This window comes from Eptatretus burgeri, chromosome 4 (assembly GCF_056783735.1).
Source record: "Eptatretus burgeri isolate ZD-2024b chromosome 4, Ebu_testis_v1, whole genome shotgun sequence".
Taxonomy (NCBI): Eukaryota; Metazoa; Chordata; class Myxini; order Myxiniformes; family Myxinidae; genus Eptatretus; species Eptatretus burgeri.
The window spans coordinates 51,623,848-51,650,698 of record NC_140964.1 but is presented as its reverse complement, the minus strand read 5'-3'; the positions used below and the strand labels follow the sequence as shown (position 1 = coordinate 51,650,698).

Genomic DNA, 26,851 nt, shown 5'->3' with positions numbered 1-26,851 from the left:
TTCAAAATAAAGATAGAACAGAAAAACGGCTATCTCAAAGCGTCGGATCCCGAATGAATCACATTTATTCCCTCTAAACAACGGGTTTGGGGCTAACTACACATGTACTTACAGAGATATCTCACCTATGGGACCTGAATGGTGGTTTGCGAATTTCCACAACCGTAACAGTATTTTAGTATGATTACGTCAGGTGATTATAGTATTTCACTTATTTCCCTATTACTTTCAATTTTCTCCCAGTGTCAGTGTCCTTACCTTCAATCCCCCAAATCCTGACCCTCCCTGTCAAAATCAGTCACTCACCCCCAAGTGCTCCCTGACCCTGACACACTCTGACGGATGCACCTTTGACTCACTTCCATCCTATATCAACCCTCACCCCTTTCCACTCTCTCTTTTGTTCCCACAGAAAAAGGGTAACAAATGGAAGAAGGGAAACAAATGACCAACTGTTGCTCATAACGCCAACTTCTCCTTGCTTCCCATGATGGAGAGTAAGCATACTTCTGTCAACGTTATGTTGATTTGATCCACTGTTCTACCTGTCTGCTGATGCAGATCATGCTCAAGTTCATTCATCAGCAAGACGAGTTCATCATTCCAGTTTGATTTTATAGTTCAACCTTTTGAAGGCAAATAATATAGAAAGAGAAAATAGTGGGTCAACATGGAACTTCTTCTGCACACACATCTGCAAGTTGTTTGAGACAGTGCTTACCATTATACGAACATTCAGAGCAGGAACTCAGAATGTTGCAACCTTGTGCCCTGCCGTCGCAAGCTCCGGCAAAACGCCCTCCCGTCGCAAGCTCCGGCAAAACGCCCTCCCGTCGCAAGCTCCGGCAAAACGCCCTCCCGTCGCAAGCTCCGGCAAAACGCCCTCCCGTCGCAAGCTCCGGCAAAACGCCCTCCCGTCGCAAGCTCCGGCAAAACGCCCTCCCGTCGCAAGCTCCGGCAAAACGCCGTGCCGTCGCAAGCTCCGGCAAAACGCCCTCCGTCGCAAGCTCCGGCAAAACGCCCTCCCGTCGCAAGCTCCGGCAAAACGCCCTCCGTCGCAAGCTCCGCCAAAACGCCCTCCGTCGCAAGCTCCGCCAAACGCCCTCTCGTCGCAAGCTCCGGCAAAACGCCCTCCCGTCGCAAGCTCCGGCAAAACGCCCTCCCGTCGCAAGCTCCGCCAAAACGCCCTCCCGTCGCAAGCTCCGCCAAAACGCCCTCCCGTCGCAAGCTCCGCCAAAACGCCCTCCCGTCGCAAGCTCCGCCAAAACGCCCTCCCGTCGCAAGCTCCGCCAAAACGCCCTCCCGTCGCAAGCTCCGCCAAAACGCCCTCCCGTCGCAAGCTCCGCCAAAACGCCCTCCCGTCGCAAGCTCCGCCAAAACGCCCTCCCGTCGCAAGCTCCGCCAAAACGCCCTCCCGTCGCAAGCTCCGCCAAAACGCCCTCCCGTCGCAAGCTCCGCCAAAACGCCCTCCCGTCGCAAGCTCCGCCAAAACGCCCTCCCGTCGCAAGCTCCGCCAAAACGCCCTCCCGTCGCAAGCTCCGCCAAAACGCCCTCCCGTCGCAAGCTCCGCCAAAACGCCCTCCCGTCGCAAGCTCCGCCAAAACGCCCTCCCGTCGCAAGCTCCGCCAAAACGCCCTCCCGTCGCAAGCTCCGCCAAAACGCCCTCCCGTCGCAAGCTCCGCCAAAACGCCCTCCCGTGCAAGCTCCGCCAAACGCCCTCCCGTCGCAAGCTCCGCCAAAACGCCCTCCCGTCGCAAGCTCCGCCAAAACGCCCTCCGTCGCAAGCTCCGACAAAACGCCCTCCCGTCGCAAGCTCCGACAAAACGCCCTCCGTCGCAAGCTCCGACAAAACGCCCTCCGTCGCAAGCTCCGGCAAAACGCCCTCCCGTCGCAAGCTCCGGCAAAACGCCCTCCCGTCGCAAGCTCCGGCAAAACGCCCTCCCGTCGCAAGCTCCGGCAAAACGCCCTCCCGTCGCAAGCTCCGGCAAAACGCCCTCCCGTCGCAAGCTCCGGCAAAACGCCCTCCCGTCGCAAGCTCCGCCAAAACGCCCTCCCGTCGCAAGCTCCGCCAAAACGCCACTCCGTCGCAAGCTCCGGCAAAACGCCCTCCCGTCGCAAGCTCCGGCAAAACGCCCTCCCGTCGCAAGCTCCGGCAAACGCCCTCCCGTCGCAAGCTCCGGCAAAACGCCCTCCCGTCGCAAGCTCCGGCCAAAACGCCCTCCGTCGCAAGCTCCGGCAAAACGCCCGCCCGTCGCCAGCTCCGGCAAACCGCCCTCCCGTCGCAAGCTCCGACAAAACGCCCTCCCGTCGCAAGCTCCGGCAAAACGCCCTCCGTCGCAAGCTCCGGCAAAACGCCCTCCCGTCGCAAGCTCCGGCAAAACGCCCTCCGTCGCAAGCTCCGGCAAAACGCCCTCCCGTCGCAAGCTCCGGCAAAACGCCCTCCGTCGCAAGCTCCGGCAAAACGCCCTCCCGTCGCAAGCTCCGGCAAAACGCCCTCCGTCGCAAGCTCCGGCAAACGCCCTCCGTCGCAAGCTCCGCAAAACGCCCTCCCGTCGCAAGCTCCGGCAAAACGCCACTCCGTCGCAAGCTCCGCAAAACGCCCTCCGTCGCAAGCTCCGCAAAACGCCCTCCCGTGCAAGCTCCGCAAACGCCACTCCCGTCGCAAGCTCCGACAAAACGCCTCCCGTCGCAAGCTCCGCCAAACGCCCTCCCGCAGCTCCGCCAACGCCACTGCCGTCAGCTCCGCCAACGCCCTCCGCGCCACTCCGTGCAAGCTCCGCCAACGCCCTCCGTCAGCTCCGCCAAAACGCCCTCCCGTCGCAAGCTCCGCCAAAACGCCCTCCCGTCGCAAGCTCCGCCAAAACGCCCTCCGTGCAAGCTCCGCCAAACGCCTCCGTCGCAAGCTCCGCCAAAACGCCCTCCGTCGCAAGCTCCGCCAAAACGCCCTCCCGTCGCAAGCTCCGCCAAAACGCCCTCCCGTCGCAAGCTCCGCCAAAACGCCCTCCGTCGCAAGCTCCGCCAAAACGCCCTCCGTCGCAAGCTCCGCCAAAACGCCCTCCCGTCGCAAGCTCCGCCAAAACGCCCTCCCGTCGCAAGCTCCGCCAAAACGCCCTCCCGTCGCAAGCTCCGCCAAAACGCCCTCCCGTCGCAAGCTCCGCCAAAACGCCCTCCGTCGCAAGCTCCGCCAAAACGCCCTCCCGTCGCAAGCTCCGCCAAAACGCCCTCCCGTCGCAAGCTCCGCCAAAACGCCCTCCCGTCGCAAGCTCCGCCAAACGCCCTCCCGTCGCAAGCTCCGCCAAAACGCCCTCCCGTCGCAAGCTCCGCCAAAACGCCCTCCCGTCGCAAGCTCCGCCAAAACGCCCTCCCGTCGCAAGCTCCGCCAAAACGCCCTCCCGTGCAAGCTCCGCCAAACGCCCTCCCGTCGCAAGCTCCCGCCAAAACGCCCTCCCGTCGCAAGCTCCGCCAAAACGCCCTCCGTCGCAAGCTCCGCCAAAACGCCCTCCCGTCGCAAGCTCCGCCAAACGCCCTCCGTGCCAGCTCCGCCAAAACGCCCTCCCGTAAGCTCCGCCAAAACGCCCTCCGTCGCAAGCTCCGCCCTCCGTGTGGCTCCGCCAAAACGCCCTCCGTCATGGCTCCGCCAAAACGCCCTCCGTGTGGCTCCGCCAAAACGCCACTCCGTCGCAAGCTCCGCCAAAACGCCACTCCCGTCGCAAGCTCCGCCAAACGCCCTCCGTCGCAAGCTCCGCCAAAACGCCACTCCGTGTGCAAGCTCCGCCAACGCCCTCCGTGCAAGCTCCGCCAAAACGCCCTCCCGTCGCAAGCTCCGCCAAAACGCCCTCCCGTCGCAAGCTCCGCCAAAACGCCCTCCCGTCGCAAGCTCCGCCAAAACGCCCTCCCGTCGCAAGCTCCGCCAAAACGCCCTCCCGTCGCAAGCTCCGCCAAAACGCCCTCCCGTCGCAAGCTCCGCCAAACGCCCTCCCGTCGCAAGCTCCGCCAAAACGCCCTCCCGTCGCAAGCTCCGCCAAAACAACCTTCCGTCGCAATCACCGCCAAACCCTCCCCCCGTCGCAAGCTCCGCCAAAACGCCCTCCCGTCGCAAGCTCCGCCAAAACGCCCTCCCGTCGCAAGCTCCGCCAAAACGCCCTCCCGTCGCAAGCTCCGCCAAAACGCCCTCCCGTCGCAAGCTCCGCCAAAACGCCCTCCCGTCGCAAGCTCCGCCAAAACGCCCTCCCGTCGCAAGCTCCGCCAAAACGCCCTCCCGCCGCAAGCTCCGCCAAAACGCCCTCCCGTCGCAAGCTCCGCCAAAACGCCCTCCCGTCGCAAGCTCCGCCAAAACGCCCTCCCGCCGCAAGCTCCGCCAAAACGCCCTCCCGTCGCAAGCTCCGCCAAAACGCCCTCCCGTCGCAAGCTCCGCCAAAACGCCCTCCCGTCGCAAGCTCCGCCAAAACGCCCTCCCGTCGCAAGCTCCGCCAAAACGCCCTCCCGTCGCAAGCTCCGCCAAAACGCCCTCCCGTCGCAAGCTCCGCCAAAACGCCCTCCCGTCGCAAGCTCCGCCAAAACGCCCTCCGTGTGCAAGCTCCGCCAAAACGCCCTCCCGTCGCAAGCTCCGCCAACGCCCTCCGTCGCAAGCTCCGCCAAAACGCCCTCCCGTCGCAAGCTCCGCCAAAACGCCTCCCGTCGCAAGCTCCGCCAAACGCCCTCCCGTCGCAAGCTCCGCCAAACGCCCTCCCGTCGCAAGCTCCGCCAAAACGCCCTCCCGTCGCAAGCTCCGCCAAAACGCCCTCCCGTCGCAAGCTCCGCCAAAACGCCCTCCCGTCGCAAGCTCCGCCAAAACGCCCTCCCGTCGCAAGCTCCGCCAAAACGCCCTCCCGTCGCAAGCTCCGCCAAACGCCCTCCCGTCGCAAGCTCCGCCAAACGCCCTCCCGTCGCAAGCTCCGCCAAAACGCCCTCCCGTCGCAAGCTCCGCCAAAACGCCCTCCCGTCGCAAGCTCCGCCAAAACGCCCTCCCGTCGCAAGCTCCGCCAAAACGCCCTCCCGTCGCAAGCTCCGCCAAAACGCCCTCCCGTCGCAAGCTCCGCCAAAACGCCCTCCCGTCGCAAGCTCCGCCAAAACGCCCTCCCGTCGCAAGCTCCGCCAAAACGCCCTCCCGTCGCAAGCTCCGCCAAAACGCCCTCCCGTCGCAAGCTCCGCCAAAACGCCCTCCCGTCGCAAGCTCCGCCAAAACGCCCTCCCGTCGCAAGCTCCGCCAAAACGCCCTCCCGTCGCAAGCTCCGCCAAAACGCCCTCCCGTCGCAAGCTCCGCCAAAACGCCCTCCCGTCGCAAGCTCCGCCAAAACGCCCTCCCGTCGCAAGCTCCGCCAAAACGCCCTCCCGTCGCAAGCTCCGCCAAAACGCCCTCCCGTCGCAAGCTCCGCCAAAACGCCCTCCCGTCGCAAGCTCCGCCAAAACGCCCTCCCGTCGCAAGCTCCGCCAAAACGCCCTCCGTCGCAAGCTCCGCCAAAACGCCCTCCCGCCGCAAGCTCCGCCAAAACGCCCTCCCGTCGCAAGCTCCGCCAAAACGCCCTCCCGTCGCAAGCTCCGCCAAAACGCCCTCCCGTCGCAAGCTCCGCCAAAACGCCACTCCCGTCGCAAGCTCCGCCAAACGCCCTCCCGTCGCAAGCTCCGCCAAAACGCCCTCCCGTCGCAAGCTCCGCCAAAACGCCCTCCCGTCGCAAGCTCCGCCAAAACGCCCTCCCGTCGCAAGCTCCGCCAAAACGCCCTCCCGTCGCAAGCTCCGCCAAACGCCCTCCCGTCGCAAGCTCCGCCAAAACGCCCTCCCGTCGCAAGCTCCGCCAAAACGCCCTCCCGTCGCAAGCTCCGCCAAAACGCCCTCCCGTCGCAAGCTCCGCCAAAACGCCCTCCCGTCGCAAGCTCCGCCAAACGCCCACCCGTCGCGAGCTCCGCCAAAACGTCCGCCCGTCGCAAGCACCGCCAAAACGCCCTCCCGTCGCAAGCTCCGCCAAAACGCCCTCCCGTCGCAAGCTCCGCCAAAACGCCCTCCCGTCGCAAGCTCCGCCAAAACGCCCTCCCGTCGCAAGCTCCGCCAAAACGCCCTCCCGTCGCAAGCTCCGCCAAAACGCCCTCCCGTCGCAAGCTCCGCCAAAACGCCCTCCCGTCGCAAGCTCCGCCAAAACGCCCTCCCGTCGCAAGCTCCGCCAAAACGCCCTCCCGTCGCAAGCTCCGCCAAAACGCCCTCCCGTCGCAAGCTCCGCCAAACGCCCTCCCGTCGCAAGCTCCGCCAAAACGCCCTCCCGTCGCAAGCTCCGCCAAAACGCCCTCCCGTCGCAAGCTCCGCCAAAACGCCCTCCCGTCGCAAGCTCCGCCAAAACGCCCTCCCGTCGCAAGCTCCGCCAAAACGCCCTCCCGTCGCAAGCTCCGCCAAAACGCCCTCCCGTCGCAAGCTCCGCCAAAACGCCCTCCCGTCGCAAGCTCCGCCAAAACGCCCTCCCGTCGCAAGCTCCGCCAAAACGCCCTCCCGTCGCAAGCTCCGCCAAAACGCCCTCCCGTCGCAAGCTCCGCCAAAACGCCCTCCCGTCGCAAGCTCCGCCAAAACGCCCTCCCGTCGCAAACTCCGACAAAACGCCCTCCCGTCGCAAACTCCGACAAAATTCCGTTCCGTCACCAAATCCAGAAATGTCTTCCCATCACCTAATCCTACAAATGTCCTCCCATCATCAAGTCCGACAAAGGTCCCCCCCCCCCCCGTCTCCAAATCCTACAAATGCCCTCCCGTCACCAAATCCTACAAATGTCCTCCCATCACCAAATCCTACAAATGTCCTCCCGTCACCAAATCCTACAAATGTCCACCCGTCACCAAATCCTACAAATGTCCACCCGTCGCCAAATCCTTCAAATGTCCTCCCGTCGACAAATCCTGCAAGTGTCCTCCCGTCGCAAAGGTCTTCAAATGTCCTACCAACGCAGTCTGACAAATGTACCACTATCATAAAGTTCTACTTAAGATCTACCATTAAAAAGTCCTGCAAATGTTTCAACATTACAAAGTCCTCCAACTGACTTGACTGAGAGCTGAGAAAATACGTGATGGCCCCAAAGAAAATTATGACATTTCTCAACATGAAGACCATCTCAAAACCATTTTGAATCATTATAAAGGCCTTTTCAGCACACAATTGTGGCAGCACACAGGACTAGTGGTGGTGGTGGTGTACCAATTACGTGTCAAGGAATGCAAATAAACACCTGGAGAGCCCTTTTAGAAAAATTTACTGGTGTATGTTTATGCAACGTGAGAAAATGTAAAATCGACAGTGGACTTGCTCGGAGGTCCAAGCCACATACCATATTAATGTCTACCTTAGCTCACGCTGCTTTTGGTAATCTCCTCTGGTGCTATGGGATCTCTACCCCCCCCCTCATACCACTCCCTCAACCAAATGGAATATTTTGTGTGATCAATCGACAAGGTTTTCGCTCACCTCGAAATTCCGGTGTGTGGTGCAGCGTCTGCAGCAGCGCATTCAAGTAGCAAGTGGCACCTTGATTCAAAATACCACACAACCGCGATGCCTGTCGTGGCGCAGGAGGACCTGCGGCTTTTGAAGAAGCATGTGTGCGAGAAGCCTGCCCAAGTGGCTGCATAGCCACAGGCTTATCTTCATCCTCCTCCTCCTCCGCAAACAGATTGCCAAACATATCTGGACAAGAACAAACGTGTAAACAACTCATCATCATCATCATCATCATGTCTCCGGATTTAAAGGTTCGCCCCCACAACACATCCCACCTTTGTTCAAAAATCATACATTACCTGTCGGTTCTACCCCCAGATGAAATCACTGGAAACACCAAGTGACCACCGAGGGATTAAATTTTAATTTTCATCAGGGGGTGGGGTTCACTCAAACACTTAATGATGCCCACACACACCAAGCGATGGCGTCACGTCAGAATCGACATCCCAGCTTGGTTTGTAACACAACAGGAGAAGAGTTCACCACTAAAAAAAAACCCATAAAATTAGCGGATGTTCACTCAAACCGATGTAGTCACTACCCCTGAATGACGAGCACACCTAAACTGGACACGTGACACTTTGCTTGCCGAGCAACCCAAGTACAGTACTGTAGTGCTGTAGTGCTCAATATCACTTCCCTCAGATGCGATTACACGCTTCAATCATAATTATTACTTATTATAATTAAATACTCTCTACTAATGATAAGCGCCTTGCAATATAGCGGTAGCTTTATAAGACTACAGCCAAAATATACGTCAAAGTTTTTTTACTGACACAGATTATGAAAAGAGAGAGAGAGAGAAGGAGGAAGTTTTCACTGAACTGGATGAATATACGGATGCACCTCAAAAACTTTGACGACCTCTTAGTTCTTAGGTCGTTTTTTTGACTAATAAGGATGAATAAAGCAAACCTAATAACAATAATATAATCGGTGGTAAAAAGGACGTAAGAAATATAATCGATGTAATAACAATATTTCACATATTGAAACATTTTTTTAGGGGGTCGTACCGTTAGCAAGCGGCTTGCCTATCGCTTGCCAAGCACCTCCTTTGTTCGCTTGCTTGCAAGCCGCTCGCTAACCGAACACACCCCAGATGTTTCGTGTCATCTCATTGTTAATTTCATTTTTGAATAACAGTTTCTTTAAAAGAACTGCGAAACTATATTTTTCTCACAATTATAATCACGAGTGCGTGCCCGTACATGCAAAAAAAATATAATAAATAAATAAATAAATAATAAAAACAAATAAATAAATATAAATAAATAAGAAGAATTGTGACGTTAATCGTGACGTCATAGCACCGTGTCCTGTCATTGGTTTGGTAAATAAATGGCCATAACTTGGGAACCACTTGTCCGATTAATATCAAACCTTGAAAAGGCACATACTCAGGTCCCCAGCAATATACCTGGCAAGTTTAAATTAGATCGGACCAGTGGTTGTCGAGAAACAGCGGTCACAGTCAGACAGACACACAGAGATTGCTGTAGTTATAGATAGATAGATAGATAGATTTGACAGTAAACAAAGTGGCAAGTGCTCTGCATCCTCCACACCATCCTTCATGGGGTTTTTCCCCAAAGGTTCGCAGAAAAAAAAAACCACAAGCTTTACAGGGAAACTTGTTAAATGTACATTCAAGTATGAAAATATCGATCATATCGTGAATTTTGTTTGTCGCTCTTTTTAAGTTTTCATTATGTCATTGTAATTTCTATATATATATTTTTTTATCGTTGCACAATGATCATCGCGTTTCCAGAACCAACGCCCGATGGCATCGCATCTTAAGCGGTGTATTTGAAGAGAAAAAAAAAAACATGAAAATAAAAAAATTCTGCAAGATGTCAAATCACCCGCAAAATCGAATAAAGAAGTAGACAGTTACAATTAACAGTTTAAACGGCTTTAATTTGTGAATACGAGACTTTTCCGGTAATTTTCATGACGCACACCGTTCAACGACGCCGTTCCACGCTGTTGGTCCGTTTACTCTTTATCGCCTTTTTCTGCTTTTACGTGATCTATGAAACGCTTCCCTCGTTGTGTGAGTTTGGTGAAGGAGGTGTGAAAGTATTTTCGTTTTCACCCTGGTTCTGTAATTATTTAATCCTGTCAGCGCGTTGCCCCGGCAACCGGTTCAACATCGTATGAAGAAAACATTGATTAGTGTATGCGGTTTTTTTTAAACCGTTATCGAATAAGATTTTAAAATTTCATTTCGATATTTAAATACAAATTAAGCATCAAAAACGTTTTAAGCATGCAGTGTTCTCTGATAAGGTTTTCGTGCTGTTATTAAAAAAAAAAACCACAAAATAACGTTTTCGCTTTTGTGTAACTTTTTTCAAATGTCAAAATGTTTTGCTGTGTTCGTTGGGACGAGAACGATACTTGGGAGAGCTGAGCAGTTTTACGTTTTGTATCCCACCCAGAGGTCGGATCTGGGTCCCGACCTGAACCAACATCTGATAGGAGGAGGAGGAGGAGGAGGAGATTGGGACCATACTGTGCGCAGAGCGTTGGTGTTGCCTCACCAATAGACCCCTGCTTCAGGTGGCCGTTGGACACAATCCTCGATGGGTCGCCACTCCCACACAATATACCAGCAAGCTGGCACTCATTTTGCCGATCTCGGAAGGATGACAGGCCGAGTTAACCCCACCTGGTATTAATTCAACAGCTGAGCAGGATTTGAACTCAGGACCCGAGGATCCAAAGCCCTCCACCCTAACCATTACGCCAACACCAGGCATAACAACTAATAGGCTTGTTCTTACCTAACCAACTCGTCCGCCAAGTTTTGTCATAAACCGTTCACAATTTTTTGAGATATCGTGCTATGTATCATTTTTGTCCCCCATCTCTCAATGGTGAAGAATCGGTTTGAATTTTTTTTTTTAAACATTAGTATCCTGATCCGCATCTTCACTAAAATCGTATCAATTCGTCCTTGTCACACACCCAACCTGATGGAGTACTGCTCTCCCCTCTGGGCTGGTGCTCCTGCCTCCCACCTTTCTCGGCTTCCCGCTGTGGAAACCAAGGCATTTAGGATCATTGGCATCTCCCGCAATGAGGCTGAGTCTTTGGGCCTCTCACTCTCTCACATTAGGCTGGTCGCTGGTCTTTCTGTCTTCGACCGTCTCCTCTCCAGCCTCACCACCCCCCCCCCCTCCCTGCTCTCTCTGCGATTTGTCCCCACCACATTTCTGCAGGGCGCTCAATGTCTGCCAACAACCCCCTTCTGGTAAAACTACCAAAATCACGAATCACAGCTCACCTTTACTCTTTCATTCCTCTTTTTTCCCCACCTTTGGAATAAACTCCCTCACTCTATTCAATCCCATTCTTCCCTCCAGGCCTTCAAAACAGCTGTTCACCACCACCTCTTATCATCCCCCATCCAAATCTTCGATCTTTTCTACCCCCGTTAATCCACTCCAAACCCACCTCCTTCAAATTCCCTGCTTTCCTTCCTGAATATCCCTGTGATGTCCATCTTGTATTCCCCATGTTCCCCACCCCCATCCCTCTCCCTTCCACAGATCTCCTAAAGTTTCTGTTCCCCACTGTTTTTTCCTTCCCACTCCCGCCCCTCTTGTCTCATGCCCCCACCCCCTTGCTGTGTGTTGTGTGTTAGCTCTCACACGAGCCTCGGCAAGGTATACAGAAAAAAAAAAAAAAAACCTGCCTATCAAGTTTGTTTGTTTTCTTCCAAATCCGTTCATATCTTTTTTGAGATATCCTGCTCACAAACAGACGGTTGAAAACATAACCTTCGTCCACCTATGGTGGCGGAGGTCATCAACGTTCATGAGTAATAATTCGGCTTCAAGTTCATAAAAGCCCTCTCCACTCGGTAATCACGTTCTGAAACAAATGGAAAACGGTGTTGAGAAAACTAAATAACTTGAAAAGTCCATGATAAAAAAGCTGGTCTCTTCAGGGAAAATGTGAAATATCCGTGAGTGAAAGAAAAACATAAATAAACCAATGTCACCCTTAGGGTGACCCGTATCTTGCCAAAAGGTGACCACGTGTGACTTCTTTAAGGTCACACTGAGGTGAACAGAGCTGCTATCCACCAGGAGCGACTCCTTGAGGAATATCTGCCTATGAGAGATTCCGATGAGAATCGTTCTACAGAGTAACCATGAAAAATATGCTTTTGCCTCATAACGTCACCAAATGACGTCATAATGTCTCAAGCTTGACATATCTAGAAAGCACTCATCGAGGTGTTCAATTTGAGGTACTACACGATATGGTTCCTGAAACTTGAAAATTTGACCTTGGGGTCAAATATGTTTGACCTGAGGCACTAACCATGAAGGTCAAGGCCAATTGCCACCAACAATTAATCAGCTGAGCGCCAGACCATGAACTATATTCCCATGAAGTTTGAAGGCGATCCGATCAAAATTACTCAAAAAATAAGGGTTTCGTCGACTCCCCTGATTTGCGACAAAGTGACCTTTGACCTTGACCTTCAAAATTTTATGCGCTGAAAGGGACCTCTATGGGCCTCTGATATGCGAAGTTACAAAAATTTCCGATGATAACTGTGCTCTGCAGAATTTTTCATACGTGATTACAGACAAAAAAACAAAACAAAAAAAAAACATACAAGCTGGCTCACATATCTTGCAAAACTTCGTTTTGGCAAGATAATGAGCACAGGCACTGGCGAATAATTCACATGATGATTATGAAGTCGAATCCACAACCAGATCACGAAAGTGACGTCACGCAAAAGTGATCCTTCACTGGTTATAATTCCAATTCGGTGTCAACTGGAATTGAACTTCTCGCAAAGGCACAAGTCCTCCGTATTCTCTGTTCTTCTAAGTGACATCATTCGCCCTCTGAAGATCAACCGAGAAATAAAGGAAATCGGCTTTTCTCCTCTAGAAACTCGGCCAAAGAGTGGAAAAGCACCAAGATAGAAAAATAGGACCGCAGGTCCTCAAGCTCACCTGGATCAGGAGAAACAGTCATTCAAATCCCCTGTAGACCCCCATAGACCCTGAATTTTTTGTGCTGTGAACAAACTTTGGTACATCAAGGGTGATGAAGGTTGTGGTAGAGTTTCATTGAAATTCTGTGTGCAGCTCAGAGAAGAGAGCAAACAGCTATTTTGTGGAGTCAACTCGCCCCCCCCCCCCCCATCAATGGACCTCCTTGATCAGCACAGATGTTTGATGCAGATGATAAGCTTTGGTACATCACTGGTGATGAAAGTTGTGGTCAAGTTTAATTGAAGTCATTTATGTAGTTTCTGAGAAGACACCTCATACCTATTTTTGGGGGATCAAAACCCTCCTGTAGACCCCTTTAATGAGAGCAGATTTTGATGTAGTCGATACACTTTGGTACATCATGGGTGAAGAATGTTGTGGTCAAGTTTCACCAAAATCATGTGTGTAGTTTCGGAGAAGACAACAAATACCTATTTTGGGAAGGTTCAACCCCTGCCTCCCTGTAGACCCCTTAATGAGTGCAGATTTTGATATGGTCGATACACTTTGGTACATTACGGGTGATTAAGGCTGTGGTCAAGTTTCATTGAAATGGTGTGTGTAGTTTTGGAGAAGAGGACAAATTCCTAATTTTTTATTGGAGGTGGGGGGAGGTCAACCCCTCCCCCTGCCCGTAAACACCCTCAATGAGTGCAGATTTTGATGTGGTCAATACACCTCCATTAGGCATCAGATATGAAGGTCGTGGCCAAGTTTCATCAAAATCATGTGTTTGGTTCAAGTGATAATGACTGAAGTGTTTACGGACTGACTGACTCACTGACTCGCTCACCTCCGGAAGCTGCTCGATCGCATAAGCTCACCTGATTAAAGTCCAGGTGAGCTAAAAACGATGATTGGTGGGTAAAAACGGTAAAACCATGCTTCATGGTAAAACAGTCACACAACTATTGGAATGGTGTAGCATGTGGTAGGAGACATGACAAGGGCATCAGGCTGCTAACATGGCCGAGTATGTCTTGCTTCCAATACAATATCGACACAGATAATGCAGAGGTACTCAAAATTCCACTATACTTGCATACTACATGAAAAACATCGTCCTCTTCCTTTGAATATACAAAATTGTAAATACGGTATCCTGAGGTATCGATGAAGCATTTAATTCTATCTTTTTTGTCATCCTTTTTGTTACTGACACCATTCCAATCTTTGCTATTGTATATCTCCATTGTTCTGCAATTGATGAAATGCTTCTCCATTTTTGCTGTTCCCAGAATTAACCTCGACAAGTAATGGCCGACGAAGATTTGCATGCCGCCCGGGTTGTGACTGCTGAAGGTCGACGTCGAAGAAGCAGCCAATCTAGGGTGACCATGGATACAGAGCGTGGCGAAGCTACTGACGGGTTTAAAGGGGCGGTTGCGGTAGCAAGCTCCAGAGAGAGATATCATGGTGACGTTGACGAAGATAAGGGGCCTGGTGCAGCATTTGCTGCTGTCCTGATTATGGAGAATGTTTTGGAAAAGCTGAAAATCCTGGACTTTGAGGAAAAATTTCTGCGTCATGTTGGATTCAAAGCATTTCCTCGGTGAGGATGTTTCCATGGCATGTGCCGCAAGTCAGCTGTTTTGCTCTTTAACCTTCAATCCACACTCTGGTTTAGTTGAACATTTTATTATTAAATTGGTCTTGTGTTCTCTGTGGTCTTCTTATTCCTTAATTAACCAAACGATTTGTTTTCCATGGTTAACAATTGGCAGACTGGGAGGGGCCTTTCCTCGTCTGATGCTCTTGCCTTCTTTCACAGGCATTACTTTGCACTGCAAACAAACCCTGGTGAACAGTTTCACCTGTTTGCCTCTCTGTGCACTTGGCTAATGGCAATGGTGAAGGGAAAAAGGGCTGCTTTTGGAGAATGGGATGGGCACACTTTTCTCGAATCAAATGATCCAAATGTTACTGTGGCATCTATCTTGGAGTTTCTGCGCTCTGTGGTGAGTTAGCACCCTTCTCTCTGAAATACACGCAGCCTTACGTAGTTACTATGACGTGAACCAGTGTACGATGATACAGAGTACCTGATTTCTCATTTTGTTCTCTAATTCAAACCTGAACCCTTTCATTCATTTGTAGGATCTTTCTGTAGATGTTCCACCATCTCGTTTAAAGGTGGGCTTTGGAGAGAGTGTGTGCTTGGTTCTTGATCGGCTCACTGACCATGCATTGAAGTTCTCTGGCTTTTCCTGGCAGAGGTGTGTGCTATGTTGTGTATGCACATCGGTTGTGTATGCACACTTGTTAGTTCCGTTCAGGCTTGTATGAAGGGGTGTATTCAGTTGGTGGTAGTCCAGTGAACTCTTACATTTGTGATGTTTTATTTTGAGTCTGTGCATGTAAAGGAAAGCATAACAGTGTCGATTGGTGAATGTGTTCATTTTTCTTCATTCCAACATACTCACCTAGACCCAGATATCCCGAGGAGGCCGAAGAAGAGCAGGAGTTGTTGGAAGAGGAAGGGGCTGAGCTCAATCTCGACAATGTGGAGGCAAGTGACACTCTCGATTGCAAAATCTTAAAAAGCATATGAGCGGTGTGAGGTGCATTCTTAAAAAATGGATCCTTGCTCAATTGTCTGGGCAGGTGGAGGAGCCTTGGAATAATGATGATGATTCTGAGGAGGGAGAAGTTTTGCTGGACCTTGATGGGCGACATATGAATGGCGTGGGTATTAAAATTGCTCCCTACACTTTCTACCAGCATTCCTTCAACTTCCCTGTGTCTCTACCAATTGTTATCCAATTAAGGGCTCTCCCCCATGGATAAGAGCTTGCATTTCTTTATGATTGAATGGTTCCCATTTGATTTACCCTCCCAGCCTTCTGCACCAGGACATCCTGAATCTGTGCTCGAGCCTCAGGTTAACAAAGAAGAGTGGAATCTTGAGCTGGAACGGGTTCTTCCACAGCTGAGGCTCACTGTACAGCCTGACTGCAAAGTAAGTTTAACAACCGAAGAACCGGATAATATCACATTGTAATATCTTTATTGATAAGTTGTGGAAGTGGGGAGGCTTTGTGATGATTTGAAATCTTCACTCATTTCAACAGATACAACACTCATTTGAGATAAGCTTTGAGCTTGTCCTGGCTCAGCATATGAAACAATACCATGGTGATGTACATGTTCATAGGGAAATGGTCATATGTTATTGGTCATATGACACAGGAATAAAAAGGAGATCAATATGAGTCTGATTTGAACATGTGATCCTTACTATAATTCACGGACCGGTGTTTGTGTGTTTGTCGCGCTACTCCTCCTACAGTTCTGGTCCCATTACGTCTAGACTTGCTACATAGGATCACCATGACCCAATTAATGTATAGGCGTGTTTTTAGATCCTCGTGGAGAATCTCTAAGTCTTACTCACGTTGTTGTTCTTCATCTTCTTCTTGTGGACTTTTTTGTTTCACAGCCTACAGTTTTCATCAAAACTTCCTGAAACTTGGCATATATATGCAAAAAATACCCTGCGCAGACAGTAACCATCTCCGATTTTGAAAATTCCTCCGCGAAAAAAAAGTTATGACGTCAAAATATCTCCGCTAATGGAAATCGCCTAAAAATTATCTCCGAAACTAGGCAAGCTTTTTGAATTCTGTTTGCGGGAATCAAACAGGGCATTAGCAGAGATCAATTACCACACATAGGATATTTTTATCACACATAGGTCATATCAATATTACCACACATAGGTCATATCAATATTTATGACATCATTCCTATTTTTTGACATTTTTTGTTTCACAACCCAGAGTTTTCATCGGATCTTCGTGAAACTTGCCATGTATATGCAGAAAAGCCCACGCGCAGGCAGTAACCATCTCTGATTTTGGAAATTCTTCCAAGAAAAAAGTTGACGTCATAATATCGCCGCTAATGGAAATCGCCTATACCATTATCTCCGAAACTAGGCAAGCTGTTTGAATTTTGTTTGCGGGAATCAAGCCGGGCATTAGCACAGATCATTTATCGCAAACCTGATAAGTTACAATGATGTCATATTCGTTTTTATGACGTCATCATTAAGAGGATGAGGATCTTAGCTTATTTGAGCTTGTTATCTTTGCCGGTGGTCTTGAGAGAGTGGAGGGATGCTAATTCTCTATGTAAATGTGTATCGTGTAGTGCCACTTCAGGTGGAGGAGGGTATTGCAAGTCTCCACCATTTACAGTCCTGTTTTCCTGTCGACACATTTTCTTGTACAGTGAGGTGTTTTGAATTATAAGCAGTCGGTATGTTTTTACTTCATGCACACAACCCAGGTTATTTTAATTTTAATTTTGGGAGTGATTGAGGTGGCTGTCAGTTGCCTATACACTGCCAAAATAAAAGTATGTGTCAGAAGAATGTGTTGCATGTTTGGAACAAACTGGCTCGTATGGCGGGTACTCTGCTAGTTTACATAATATCTGGATTAACTCTTGTACCAGAAAGAAAATTAAGGACCAGCAAAAGATTATCTTCATTTTTGTCCTTCAAAACTTTATCTTCAACCAAAGGAGCCAGAGGCATTATGCTCCTTGAAGTTTAAATTCACTTTTGTCAACATTGTTTTAAGTTATGGAGAAGAGGTGGGGGAAGGAAGATTATTAGATGAGGGGAGTGTTGGGGAAATGTCATCGTAGAATACAAGGTGAGGATGAGGGCTAGGTATGATCAACGTAACGAAGAAGTGGAAGGTTTGGAGGAGTGTAAGAAGTACAGAGAGGCATTTAGGGGAATGCTTTGTGTGGAAGGACGTCAGGAAAGGGTGCATCGTCTACAGATAGAAACTAGGTATGGTGGACGGAGTTGGTAGCGACACGGCATTGAAGAGGATGAAGAAGGGAAGAGTGCCAAGCAATTGATGAGGTGTGTATAGAAATTATAGTTGCTGCAGGAGAAGTTGGAGTCAGTTGGATGAAGAGGCTGTTGAATGTATGTACGTATGTGATTGGGTTCAATTCCAGCAGATTGAAGGAGAGGGTTAATTGTGCCGATATGGAAGGGGAAAGGAGATGTGCTGGATCCAGGGAAGTACAGGGGCATTATGCTCCTTAGTCATTTCATGACGGTGCTGGAAAGGATAAGAAAGTGTGTGGAGATGGAGATCGGAGAAGAGCAGCAAGGGTTTAGAAAGGAAGGGCAGCGAGATGACGAATGGAATGTTCATGCTGAGACAGCTGGTAGAGAAGAGGTTGGAGGTGTGTTGTGGAATTTTTATGAACCGACTCGGGGTAAATACTATTACTCAATTTGCAACACACAAATAATCCACTGTCCACAAGGAAAAGTACATTTGATCAAAGAACATTTATTACGCGGTACCACGGAGTCCAAAACACTGAGATGTGGTAACATCCACAATGATTTGCACTAAACTGAGCTCACATTTTCCGACTGAGCTCACATATATATATATATATATATATATATATATATATATATATATATATATATATATATATATATATATATATATATATATGCTTTGGTTGGAGTGGAGGGGCCTGGGAGAACAGAGAGAGAGAGTAAGTGAGAGATACAGAGGGAGAGAGAGAGAGAGAGAGAGAGAGAGAGAGAGAGAGAGAGAGAGAGAGAGAGAGAGAGAGAGAGAGAGAGAGAGAGAGAGAGAGAGAGAGAGAGAGACAGAGACAGAGACAGAGACAGAGACAGAGAGAGAGAGACAGAGAGAGACAGAGACAGAGAGAGGTTTGGTCATGATGACCTACAGCCAGGGCCAGATTTACTTGCTTGTGGGCCCTAGGCCAAACCTTATCAGTGCCCCCCCCCCAAAAAAAATTATATACATATATATATATATATATATATATATATATATATATATATATATATATATATATCATAATATTGTAATGTAAAAAAAAGAATTACAACATAATGTAACATCAATAATTTTTAATCAAATTAGTTCCATATCAAGTACATCAAAGTAAATCAAGTTCCATATCATGTACATCTTACACATTGGAATAATGGAAAAATACAATGAAACTGAAGCATAATAAATTTTGCAAGCACAACTATGTGAAGTTCAAAATGACATTTTCCTGCTTTTTTCTATGGCAAATTTGTCAATGATACTGTTTGTGTCAAGGGATTGTAGGAGGTCAGATTCAATCCATAGTAATGAAAGTGGGTTTAATCTGGTTTGTCCCAAAGTTGATCACAGGTGATTCTTCACCCTCGATCGAGTAGAGAAAGACCTCTCTCCTTGACAGTTTGTAATGGGGATGGTAAGGAACATTCTTACCAAGATACTAATGTTTGGAAAGACAGTTGTCAAAATACCATCTTTCGACCTCAACAAAGTGGAAATGTTTGTCACTGACCTGTCAGATTCAGAAGACAAAATGTCTTTTAACTGCAAAAATTCATCGAAAACAGATGCTTCCAGGTCACTGGAATAGGTACTGACAAGGAGTTCCAGTTGAGCTTTGAGGTCATCATAGTTCATACTGTCATACTCTGTTAAAAAGCTAAACAGCTTCTTTATTTCTGAAAAGGCATTCACTCTGCACTCTAATTCATTCCGAAGGCAATCTAATATTGTGTAAAAATTGTCCACCATGAACTTCTGACGTGGATCAAGATGAGTTTCTATCCCAACTGATTAATCAAAGAATTTTTTTCTCTTTTTTTGTTCTTTTTGTTGTATCTGTGTAGATAGGCTCAGAAAAAGTCCAAGCCTGATCTTCTATTTCATCAAACTGACAGTGTCTCATTTCAGAGATGAATGAGATCAAACTCTCATACAGGTTCACAACTGACAGAAGGTCAGTCTCCACTTTTTGAAGTGATAAGCTGGTTGCATTAAGCCTTGTCAAAATCTTCTACCATATTACAGTAAGAAGTGCTGTTTCAAATGATTCCATTTGTTTTCTGAGACCTTCACCTTCAAGCTTTGTAGCCAGAGTTTGTCTGCTGTAAGAACATGTGTTCTCCAGTGCTGACTTTATCTCATGGTAATGTAAAACACTGCTTTCACAGCATCAGCCCTTACACTCCAGCGAGTATCTGATAGGAATTTCAGTGCAATCCCTGCAGCTGGTAGTGCGGCTTTCAAGTGATCCCATCTATATGTGGAGGCTGAGAAGAAGTTATGTAAGGCTTGTAAAAAACTGAAATCTGAAACAGACGCAAGGCAACTGCTGGCAGCTGATGTTTCTACAAGGTTCAAGGAGTGACCTGCATAAGGGACATAATATGCCAGGGGATTCATCGCCTTTATTCTGGCTTGGAGACCAGTGTAAATGCCAGACATATTGGCAGCATTGTCATAACTCTGGCCTCTCATATCACGCAAATCAAGACCAACATCTTCGATTAATTGTACAACAGTTGAGGCTATGCTCTCTGCACCATGGTCATGTATGTCTATGAACTTCAGAAATCGCTCAACAGGTTTACCGTCAGGTTTTACATAACGAACTATGAATGTAAGTTGGTCAGTATGACTAACATCCGGTGTGGAATCAACACTAATTGAATAATATTTGGCTTGTTTCACTTCACTTATGATAACGGAGTGAATTTCTTCAGCCATCAGATTGATCATGTCATCAGAAATCGTTTTAGAGAGATATGAAGTCTTTCCACTACCTACAGCACCGTACTTACCCAGATGCTGTGCAAGAAGAGGGTCAAATTTTGCAAAGAGTTCTAGTACTCCAAGGTAATTACCATTGTTGCTAGAGCCAATTCTTTCATCATGACCTCTGAGAGGAAGACCTCTTGATGTCAAAAATTTTAGTGTTTCAACTATGCGCAACAGAACTTCTCTCCAATATTTTCTCTCTACTTATACTTGCAAAGCCAAAGTGGAATCAATTCCACTTGCTTCAACTGCCCTTACACCCCAAGCAGTAACTGAGTTTTTATGCTCTTTACTGCTTTCATGTTCAGCAACTCTACGCTGGCAGTTTTTCCAGTCACTAAAACCACTTGTAAACAATGAGACTTGCTTGCTGAACAGCTTACATGGAACACAAAATACATCGCCAGTTTTTGGAGAATACACAAGCCATTCCCTTTTAACATTTTCATCATTTGCCATTTTACGTGTAAACAAGGATATGGGCACATATCAAACTCTTTCCTTTTCACCCTCACCCACACTTATTGCGGATTTTGAGAAGTCATCTTGTTCACAGTTTTGATCAAGAGGATGATTTACTAAATATTCAATCAATTATCTGCCAGTCCGCTGGATCACTCGATACACACAAATCAGCACGAACATCTTGTTCCACAGAATGTTTCTTATCGGTCAACTGAGATGAATCGGATGAAGCTTCAATCACAGGTGGTACTTATACTTCCATTGCTGATTCACTTGATATTTGTGACTGTGACTCAGCTGACCTTACTTCGTCGTGGTCATCGCCTGGGAGTTTACCGTCACTGGTACTAGGCTCTGAATCTTCTTTTGGTTTTGGTTTTTAAAAGGTTGTCAGCTTTGGAAGTGATTGGAGTTGTGCAGCTTTGGTTTCTTTTAACTTTCTCTTTTGTGAGCCACTCATATATTTCTTCTGGGACGACATAATTAATGTATCTCATGAGAATCCCCAATACAAGATTCCAAGAATAATCTGTAAGCATAAAGTAATAATAAATTAGTTCAAGTGTAGTATAAGAGATACAAATATCACAAAATAATAACACAAAAACACACGTAATATAACAATGAAGTCCACTAAATACAACACGTAATGTATATAATCTACAGACAGATAGATAGATGGTGGGAAACGGGCATTTAAAAATGTACTGTTATATTTTTCGTTACCTTATTTTATTCATTTTACTATAGGGCCTACTAGCCTACTCCTTGGCCGATCAGAGAACCCACAAGTCCTCGGTGGGCCCCCAGTTACTGGTGGGCCCGAGGTCAATGGCCTATGTTGCCTATTGGAAAATCCGGCCCTGCCTACAGCTGGCCTTGGTGAGATTGGTTTCACACGAGAAAGGCATTTTACTGGTCACACAAAATACTACAAGCAGACAGGAAGGGGAGTGGAGAAGAGGTGGGAGATAAAACATTAGGTTACAGGTCCCGGTAAGGCAATGCGATTATATACTTTTTTAATACAAATAAATGAATAACTGAACATAAGGAATTGATTATATTAAGAAGCAGTGAGTACATGGGTAAAAAGAACCAGTGAGTACATTAAAAGAAAAGACAACTTGTTTAAAAAGGAATATTTCCCCATTAGGTGTAAGGTGAGATGGCATTTGGCTTTGTGGACCAGGAGAAGGCCTACGACACTGTCCTGAGAGAGATGGTGATGGTGACACTGATATGGATGGGAGTGCCAGAAGCAGAAGTTAGGTTGGTGGAAGGGATGTACAAGGGACAAGGGAAGAGTTGTGGTTGGTCCTGGGATGTCTGAGGAGTTCAGCGTGAACATCGGTTTGACGCAGGGAAGCGCTCTCAGCCCACTCATGTTTATCATGGTGATGGAGCTGGAAAGCAGGAAGGTAAACTTGAGGGGTAATATGGGGAGGATGCTGTATGTGGATGATCTGGCTGTTGTGGTGGAGAGTAGGCGGGAGATGCAGGAAGTACTGGGGGAGTGGAAGGAGGCATTTGAGAAACATGGGCTGAAGATGAGTATGGAGAAGACTGGGGTGATGTGGGTCGGACAGCAGAAAAAAGAAATGAATATCAGGTTGGAGGGGAAGGAAATCGGACAGAGAAATAGGTTTGAATATCTGGGAGGAACAGTGACCGTGGATTGTAAGACTAAGGCAGAGATGCATATGAGGATTCAGGTGGGTGCAAATGTATGGAGGAGGGTGGGGGGGGGGATTAATGGCAGACAGAAAGATATCAAGGACATTGAAAGGGAAGGTTCTGATGTCGTGTGTATTGTTGACCTACCTATACGGTCTGGAGATGATGGCACTGACAGGGAGGCAACAACAGAGGCTGCAGGTTTGCGAGAACAACCTGGGTTATGAGGATTGCAGTCGTGAAGAGGGTAGATAGAAGGAGGATGGATGAACTGAGGGAGCACATTGGTGTGCATATGAGTTTGACGGGGAGATTCGTGAAATGCTGGCTGAGATGAGCTGGACAGTTCGTGCAGATGGGAGAAGAGAGAACGGCAAAAAGAGCGGATAGATTGAGGGAGCAAGATCAAATGAAAAGAGCTCGACCGTGGTTGAGATGGGAGAATTGTGTGAGGAGGGATATCCAGAAGGTAGGGGTGGTTGGATAGTGGAGAGACTTGGTTGAGGACAGAGGTTTATCTTGATCAAGGCAAGGAAGAAGTTTGGTGCCATCAGACCTCACCCCTTATAAAGGGAACAGTAATAGAAGAAGAAGAAAAAGGAGAGGCTCGTATAACTTAATTATATATAAAGTACTTCTTTATCTCCATCCCCAGGACTGGCGCAGCCACTTGGAACAGATACAGCAACACAGGCAGAGCATCTCCACCACACTCCTAAACACGCAGGTACGGGTTTAATGATATTTGCACCATGTTCAATACCAGGAAGGTATAGATTTAATAGTGCCTCTGCCGCTCTCACATACATGTGGAGATGGGTTTAATGGTATCTTTGCCGTGTTCACAATACTCGCACAATGCTACTTGATCCTGGAATGTCGTTGTCACAAATTCTTTATGAGACTCTTAGGCTGTGTATTGGATCAATATGGAACATATTGTTTGTGAAACATCACTGCAATGTTTGTGAGGCAAGATGTTTATTCCAAAAGTTGAGTTGAGTAAAAAGGTCACAAGTTATCATGTTCTAATTATTATCATTTAAGCTGTGTGGAAAGATTGGCGTAGTTTGTGGAATTTCTGGTTACTTCTGAATATAGAGCCATGATCTAGTAATTACGAGTAATTTGTGGAGGCAGGGACTTTCGTGAACATCCTTCCTTGAGTGTATATAAATCATAGACTCCTATAGAGAAGGATTGGAACCTCCCATGCTCGGGTTTTGGAACTTGAGTCTGAAGGATTAACTTGAGTCCGGGGCTAAAATGACTTCGAGAAGGGCTAGAGACACGATTTCGGGATCCATATAGGGGTTTTTGAGGACGGCGAGTTTAATCGTGTCATTTTCAACACCACCTGAGGTCATCTTCAAGGTCAAAAAGTCATATTTCAAGGTCAAATTACTGAATTTTGGTATTTTTTTGCCCGTTTTTGTGTCGAACTCATAAACGGTGAGAGATGGCTAATTGTAATAAGATGCAAGTGTGTAGAGCTGTCAAACTTTGATATTTATTATCATATATCAGTAGGGTGAATATACTGATTCTGGCTCACTTTTCCCCATGTAAATGAATGGGGGATTTTCAGCGATTCATATTTTTTTCCCCTAAAAAGTAAACCCCCTTTTTATCCCAAGGTATATTTATTTGTCTCCCCTTTAACCTAGGGGCACTCTATTCAAATAACGAATGCAATAAGATAAAGATTTGTTCAAGTAGCAAAGTAGTAATGTGATTTGTTAAAGGTGATTCTGAAGAAATATCTGAAACATGTAAGCCTAAATATCTGAAATATCTGATATAAATATCTGAAACAGGATAAAGAGGGACACTCTTTTTCAAATAACCAGTGCATAATGTTTCGCTCACTCATTGAACCTATAAAGATTTGTTCATTCTCAAATTCCTTCAATAGTTTAATTTTCTTAGCACAATAATCCCCATCTAAAATATTTAAAAATATATCATATGAATCTTTATATTTTTTAAGATACCCCTTTTGTGCCATTATGAAATGATAAACTTCTCTTAATGCTCTTGTTTGACCATCTCTTGAGCCACATATCATTTTGAGATTATAGTAAATTGTTTTTTCATTGTTCAATTGATAACCATCAAAGTTTTCAGTCCATTCAAGGATATTTATTTTTTTCTTTACATCCTCTAACTTACTAGTTTTTTAATTGATTCGCTTATTTGTTTTATTTACCTTTGTTTTAGTTATTTTTTCAATAACACTTATTTGATATTTTTCACATTCATTATGTTTTCCATTTATAAACCAAGACTGAGATTTTCTCCACTCTTTAGTTTGATTAATACTTGGTTTGACCATTTATATATTGTGAAAAAACATGGCGGTAGCCTTTAAAAACCTAAACCCATCTTCCCATCGTTAAAACACATTCTATTCTATACACTCTATCATACAATATCCATTTGGAACACAATCTATTCCATGATCTAAAATAAATCTCTTATCATCAAAGGCTCCTAATGCCTTTTTATTTACTTCTTCACTATATATCTTATGTTTATAACTTCTTATTGTATTTGTTTTCCTATACTGTATTCTTTCTTATTCATCAAACAATCATAATAATTTCTAAAACTTATTGATTTCTTTATTACATATTTCTTTATTCCCTTTAACCTCTTATCAATCTGATAACCATACTTATAAGCATATGCCTTTGCTCTCAATCCAATAAACTCACTCATTATTTTTCCACCCAACTCATCCTAAAACTTACCAATAACCTTTTCATTCTTTTTTGAAAATAACTCACTCTTCTTCCTAAAATTACTTGTATCATATACTCCAATATTTATCTTCATATCTTTATAAACATCATCAGTTTTTATATCTAGGATAAAACTATCAGTGTCCATATACAACAATGAAACATTTTCACCATACTCTTTCTTTAAGCCATTATACAAATAATCATACATCAATATCTTTGATAAATCAAGAACTGCTGTTCCAATATAAATTGGTTTATCCATTACAATACTTTCCTTTTCCATAGGAATAGCAGAAAGTTCTCTGAAAAAACCTCTTCTCTCTTAAAACTTGGTTTATCTATCAATCTCGAAGCTTCTTTCCAAGATGTTGCAAATCTAATGTTTTCCCTGTTTCTAACATTCTCCATTGTCTTTCCAAAGACAGCATTATTCATCAATTTATAGAATTCCCCTTCAAATTTTACTTTTGTATTTGTTCTCATATCTGTATTAAATTTAATATACTTTTTCATCCAAGGATTTTGTTTAAATTTTAAAACTCTATGAATTTTAGCTACTCTCAATCCTTCTCTCAAAAACTGTTTCAAGCTTCTCTGATGCAAAACATATCCCTCTTTATCATAGAATGTTGTCAATAACTTTTCTGTTGATTTGCCTTTAATATTAAAACTTTTATGATATTCACTTAACCATTCTTTCTTTGGGGTTTCTTTCTCACATGCAAAAGGAAGGTCTTTATGCTTATTATGAAGATCACTCGGGTACCTCAAATCAAATTCAAAATAATAACCTTCTTCTTCCTCATTCAATTCCTCTTGAGAACAAATAACAATATTCATCAAAGCCTTTTCATAATCCTTTTCTTCCACCCACTCTAATTTACCATAAGGCAGAGATTGAGACATTGCCCATCCATACAAATTATTAGCATCAAAATACATCAAATAATTACTATCTTTTTCACTATCATAATTTGGAAGATATTTATTATTTGCTTTAACATATCTTTTTGAACATACTTGTGATATTCCACCTCTCTTAGACTTCTCAATCATCAAAAGCATATCTACATCACTGATTAAATCTATATCTTGTTTTGTCATTTTCAACATTGCACTCCAAGCTAAACCAGGAGCTGTGAAATAGTGGGCAGGATCTAATCCATAACAATTTTTATTATGACAGAGTGATCTAAAAGCTTCAAACACATCAGCTAACAATAAAACATCCGTTTTTAGATACAAATCATGATATTCTCCAAGGTTCTTTATCTTAAATATTTTCCAAGTTTTTTGTGTGTGTTTATATTCCTTATCACTTATCTCTTTTTCATAAAGGTTATTATAGAAACTTTCTTTTGAAGGAAGTCGTGTTTCTTTAAATCTCATAAATGAATCCATATAATCATAAGGATAAATTCCCTTACTTGTAAGAATTTTCTCTTTACTTTGAATTTTATTCCTTGTTTGAATTTCCTCTCTAGTTAGAATTCCCTCTTTAATCAGAATTTCATCTTTAATCAGAATTTCCTCTTTAGTTAGAATTTCATTCATTGTTTGAATTTTCTTTATAATTACAATTTCATCTTCAGTTAGAATTTCTTCATTAATTTCCTCATTAATTCGAATTTCCTCTTTACTTTGAATTCGCTCTTTAATCTGAATTTCCTCTTTAGTTAGAATTTCCTCTTTTGGAAAGAATGAATTAAGATTTGGAAAAGAGCCCGTGGAGCTTAGATTTGATGCAAGGTCGGCTCGTGGTGTTCCCATAAACTTGCAAGAAT

General features: G+C 46.1%; 3 protein-coding genes across 19 annotated transcripts in view; 1 reads left to right on the top strand and 2 right to left on the bottom strand.

The window, feature by feature from the left end:
• Window positions 1-8,180, bottom strand: part of USP40 (ubiquitin specific peptidase 40) — a 131,982-nt gene extending 123,802 nt beyond the window's left edge. For 6 of the 11 annotated variants that reach the window (XM_085878024.1, XM_085878029.1, XM_085878030.1 and 3 more), the window contains exons 1-2: window positions 7,933-8,174; window positions 7,482-7,700 (exon numbers count right to left, since the gene is read on the bottom strand). In XM_085878024.1, coding sequence (XP_085734150.1) covers window positions 7,482-7,698 — 217 coding nt within the window. In that variant the 5' untranslated portion in view covers window positions 7,699-7,700; window positions 7,933-8,174. Of the gene's footprint in view, window positions 1-7,481; window positions 7,701-7,813 lie in introns of all 11 variants that reach the window. The other 5 variants (XM_085878026.1, XR_015057397.1, XM_085878033.1 and 2 more) reach the window with 5 other exon arrangements.
• LOC147028049 (uncharacterized) overlaps window positions 1-26,851 on the bottom strand; it is a 250,584-nt gene that overhangs the window by 104,293 nt on the left and 119,440 nt on the right. The gene's annotated exons all lie outside the window — the stretch shown is intronic.
• Window positions 9,468-26,851, top strand: part of IFT57 (intraflagellar transport 57) — a 62,839-nt gene continuing 45,455 nt past the window's right edge. For 3 of the 7 annotated variants that reach the window (XM_085878018.1, XM_085878017.1, XM_085878012.1), the window contains exons 1-9: window positions 9,473-9,579; window positions 9,970-10,088; window positions 13,792-14,105; window positions 14,325-14,511; window positions 14,651-14,769; window positions 14,981-15,062; window positions 15,158-15,238; window positions 15,393-15,512; window positions 22,976-23,047. In XM_085878018.1, the coding sequence (XP_085734144.1) occupies window positions 13,810-14,105; window positions 14,325-14,511; window positions 14,651-14,769; window positions 14,981-15,062; window positions 15,158-15,238; window positions 15,393-15,512; window positions 22,976-23,047 (957 nt within the window). In that variant the 5' untranslated portion in view covers window positions 9,473-9,579; window positions 9,970-10,088; window positions 13,792-13,809. Of the gene's footprint in view, window positions 9,580-9,967; window positions 10,201-13,791; window positions 14,106-14,324; window positions 14,512-14,650; window positions 14,770-14,980; window positions 15,063-15,157; window positions 15,239-15,392; window positions 15,513-22,975; window positions 23,048-26,851 lie in introns of all 7 variants that reach the window. The other 4 variants (XM_085878015.1, XM_085878013.1, XM_085878016.1 and 1 more) reach the window with 4 other exon arrangements.